This window comes from Lactuca virosa, chromosome 1 (genome assembly GCF_052849685.1).
Source record: "Lactuca virosa cultivar CGN04683 chromosome 1, Lactuca_virosa_CGN04683_v6, whole genome shotgun sequence".
NCBI lineage: Eukaryota > Viridiplantae > Streptophyta > Magnoliopsida > Asterales > Asteraceae > Lactuca > Lactuca virosa.
Window position 1 is genome coordinate 127,578,020 of NC_136426.1, and position 3,325 is coordinate 127,581,344.

The 3,325-nt window shown below is 32.3% G+C and overlaps 1 protein-coding gene across 4 annotated transcripts; it reads left to right on the top strand.

Annotated features, from left to right (window-relative positions):
- Nucleotides 1-786: 786 nt before the first annotated feature.
- LOC145157876 (transcription initiation factor TFIID subunit 7-like) lies at nucleotides 787-3,032 on the top strand. Of its 4 annotated transcripts, XM_079076856.1 has the most exons (7): nucleotides 787-934; nucleotides 1,129-1,502; nucleotides 1,691-1,813; nucleotides 1,894-2,027; nucleotides 2,136-2,258; nucleotides 2,362-2,431; nucleotides 2,555-3,032. In XM_079076856.1, exons 3-7 carry the CDS (start codon nucleotides 1,711-1,713, stop codon nucleotides 2,737-2,739), a joined length of 615 nt encoding a protein of 204 aa, XP_078932982.1. In that variant the 5' UTR covers nucleotides 787-934; nucleotides 1,129-1,502; nucleotides 1,691-1,710; the 3' UTR covers nucleotides 2,740-3,032. The 4 variants fall into 4 exon arrangements, with proteins under 4 accessions (XP_078932982.1, XP_078932980.1, XP_078932990.1 ...); XM_079076854.1 differs by lacking the exon at nucleotides 1,129-1,502; XM_079076864.1 differs by lacking the exon at nucleotides 1,129-1,502 and having other exon boundaries at nucleotides 1,897-2,027.
- Nucleotides 3,033-3,325: the final 293 nt, after the last annotated feature.

Sequence of the window (3,325 nt, forward strand, 5' to 3'; positions counted from 1 at the left end):
TAAGAGCAGGTGGAAAGAGGGGGTAAACTTAGATTGGGAGAGCTGGTGTAATAAGCCCATGGCTGCTATCTTCTAATTTCTTCTCTAGCTTCTCACTAGGTGTGATAATTTATTCTTGTCTTGCAATCCAAAAAAAAAAAAAAATGAAGGAATAATGCAATAAGGAAATTAACAAATGATAAAAAGTAATAAATATTTTTTCATTTATAGATTTTAAGGGATAATCACAAAAATCTTATTTTTCGAGATCGAAATGGTGTCTGTGTGCGTTTCCTAAATGTGGATCTTTCAATCCTTAGATTAATACATACCGATGATGATCATCTAATTGCAAATTGCAATTATGCATGCAAAGACCGTAAAAATCTGGAAGGAAAACATCAATGTCCAACAAACACGTAAAGAGAACTTAACAGTAAAATAAAGACAAAAAGAAAAATATTTTTGGGTTTTTTAGAATTTGAAAAAACGATAAAACGAATCAAAAAGAGAAATAAACGCAAAATGCTACTCAACAGATGGTACAACATATTCAGTACAAATCGACAAAACATATATTTTATGTGGATAAATTAATTCGAGGGAAATCTACAGAAAAATCTTAAATTTTTTGGAATAGTTTCAATAAAATCCTAAAAATTTCTTTTTAACAGAAAAGTGTCAATTATTTAACATTTTATCCAAATTAATGAATTTTTTTTTATATTTTAACAATAAATGATAGATTATATGATTTTTTCAAAAAAAGTTTTATCCCAGATTTTTTTTTTAAGAGAAGAAGGAAATATTGTTTTGATGTCGAATGTCGGTCCAACTTATCGAGAGGATTAAACTGGAACCTTCCTCTCCTATGTAACCCCCAAAATCTGCAATTTACGACGAGCAGGGTTCTCAAATCTCCATTAAATCTCAATCCCACTATCTACAAAACCAGGTAACCTTTTCCTCTAAACGATCTTATTTCGTTCTTAACCCTAAATTGCGAGCGTTCGTGCTTAAGTTTGAGCATAAAAGATGGTAATTGTCTAATTGATTTGAAGAATTGCTTCAAGTACACGAACACACATAAGCCCTTTCATCTCATCGACTCTAACTTCCAGTTATCATTTTGGATTGATCTTTCGTTAGGTCTTCATTTCTTACTTTTTCTCTGTGGGTTTTTAATTGACGAGAGCGCTCGAGAATTTGGATAATTACGTGATACGAACCTCTTTTATCTGCATGATCTCTTCTCAAATTGTTACTGTGACTTCGTGAATCGTGATCCTCCAGATTTATTGATGATGGTTGAAACGAAGAATTCCCTCAAGAAATCATTCGAATGAAGTTACTCAATCCGTTCATATTCAATTAAGTTAATTCATTCTCCACATGCCTTTTCTATCTTCACCCTCAGAACTTATTGCCATTCGTGATTATTACTGATTCATGAGTTCTACCTCTTCAATACACCTTAAATTGCAGAGATTGACCACTGAATTGAGCATAGGAAACTTAAAATGGTATTGACCATGAGATTTCGATATGATTAGCCTATGAATTGAACATCAAATTCACTCTTATATCTGCAGAGCTACGTTTTTGTCTTAAAAAAGACTAAACTTTTATGATTTATATATTGTATTGGTATTAGTGTATTTCCTAAATAAAACCCTTATCTTCATCTTGTTAAAAAATTGTCTTTTTACAGAGCTTCTCAGTTTGAATAAAATGGAAGAACAATTTATACTGAGAGTGCCACCTTCTGTTGCTGAACGTATAGATCGTCTTTTAAATGAGAGTGGCTCAGAGTCAATGGATTTATCATTCTCAGGTATGATATGACATTTTATTTAATTTACTAAATACTAATAAAAATATAAAAGGTCAGAAAAGAATTAATATTCGATGCAGAAGATGGAAGGAGTGGTGCATTTATTATAGGTGAAGACCATTTTCCTGCATCTCTTTTAGACCTTCCTTGCATTGTGGAGTCTTACAAGACTTATGATGACAATGTTTTGATCAAAACTGCTGATGTTGGCCAAGTATGCTATTTTATTTTTCTTACTTTTTCTACATGTTAAATTGTAAAACATGATTTCTATTATTTTTAATTTTCAATTTCATGTGATGCAAATGTGTTATTGTGACAGATGATTATGGTGAGAGATGACGGTGATCCTCCGCCAGAGGTGGTGGTGGAGCACCGCCATGGTCTTACACCGCCCATGAGAGATGCTCGAAGGCGGAGGTTTCGTAGGGAGCCGGATTTGAATGTAAGAAATAGCAATGCACTTTCTTTGAGTTAATTATTATAGCATTTAATTAAAAAAAAATTGAAAAATATAATCTTATAATAGATATTGATTTGAATTGTAGCCTGAGCTTGTTAGACGAGTAGAGAAGGATCTGCTAAACATCATGAATGGTGGAACGGCGGAAAATTTCGATATCCTTTCGTATTGTCAAATTTACTTTATCTGTTAAATGCAAGAAATAGCAACGTACTTTCATTTATTTGTTTTCATAGCACCGATTTTCTTAAAGTACAATACCTTAATAAGAAAAAAACAAAGTACATGTTTGTATTTTGTATCCTTGACTTGGATTTTACATACGGAAATGGGTGAGCAAGAGGAAATTGGTAGGAAGAAAGCGGGACCCACGCGTGTGGAAAAACCTGATGTTTCGGAGGCGGGAACAAATGTTGTTGAGCCTGAGAGAAGTGAAAGTGATGAGTCTGATGATTCTATGTAGAGAAAATTACACAATTTGTCCCTCTGGTTTGTTTGCCAGAACTAGCTGGTTGAGGACAACTATGAAAACCAACCACGCAAGAAATTGAAACCAGAGGGACAAATGTCGGGTTTTCATAGTTGTCTGGAAAACTAGAGGACCAATCGTGTAATTTTGTCTTCTATATAACATGTCTATGTAGAAACATGTATATATGTGTGCGGTTTATGTATAAGCAAAATTGAAAAAAAATATATTAACATACAATAAAGATTGTACTTTTATCAATAAAGCGACTTAGTTTGTTTTGGTTTTGTTTCGGTTCATATTGTAATGTAATACATTTTAGGGGTGGTTGCCTTTTATGATATATTAAGTTCTTTACGGGTAAAATGGTTGAATGAGTGATGACTTATACCTAGATAAAATGATATACATAATTTATGTTTATTTCCTAGACTCAATAAACCGTTTGTCAATAAAACTAAATTACTATTTAACCTTTTTCCAAAAACAATATTTCATAAATTCGTCGATATTTTCAATAGTAATCAATTTTAACTTGAGGGGAGTTGAAGTAGAAAAGAAGAAAGACAAGTATGTAAAG

Excerpts from the sequence above, each read along its gene's own strand:
- LOC145157876 (XM_079076856.1), top strand. The coding sequence starts at position 1,711 with ATGGAAGAACAATTTATACTGAGAGTGCCACCTTCTGTTGCTGAACGT. Across the intron at positions 1,814-1,893 it reads AATGGATTTATCATTCTCAG|AAGATGGAAGGAGTGGTGCA; the intron begins GTATGATATGAC and ends TATTCGATGCAG. Across the intron at positions 2,259-2,361 it reads GTAGGGAGCCGGATTTGAAT|CCTGAGCTTGTTAGACGAGT; the intron begins GTAAGAAATAGC and ends TTTGAATTGTAG.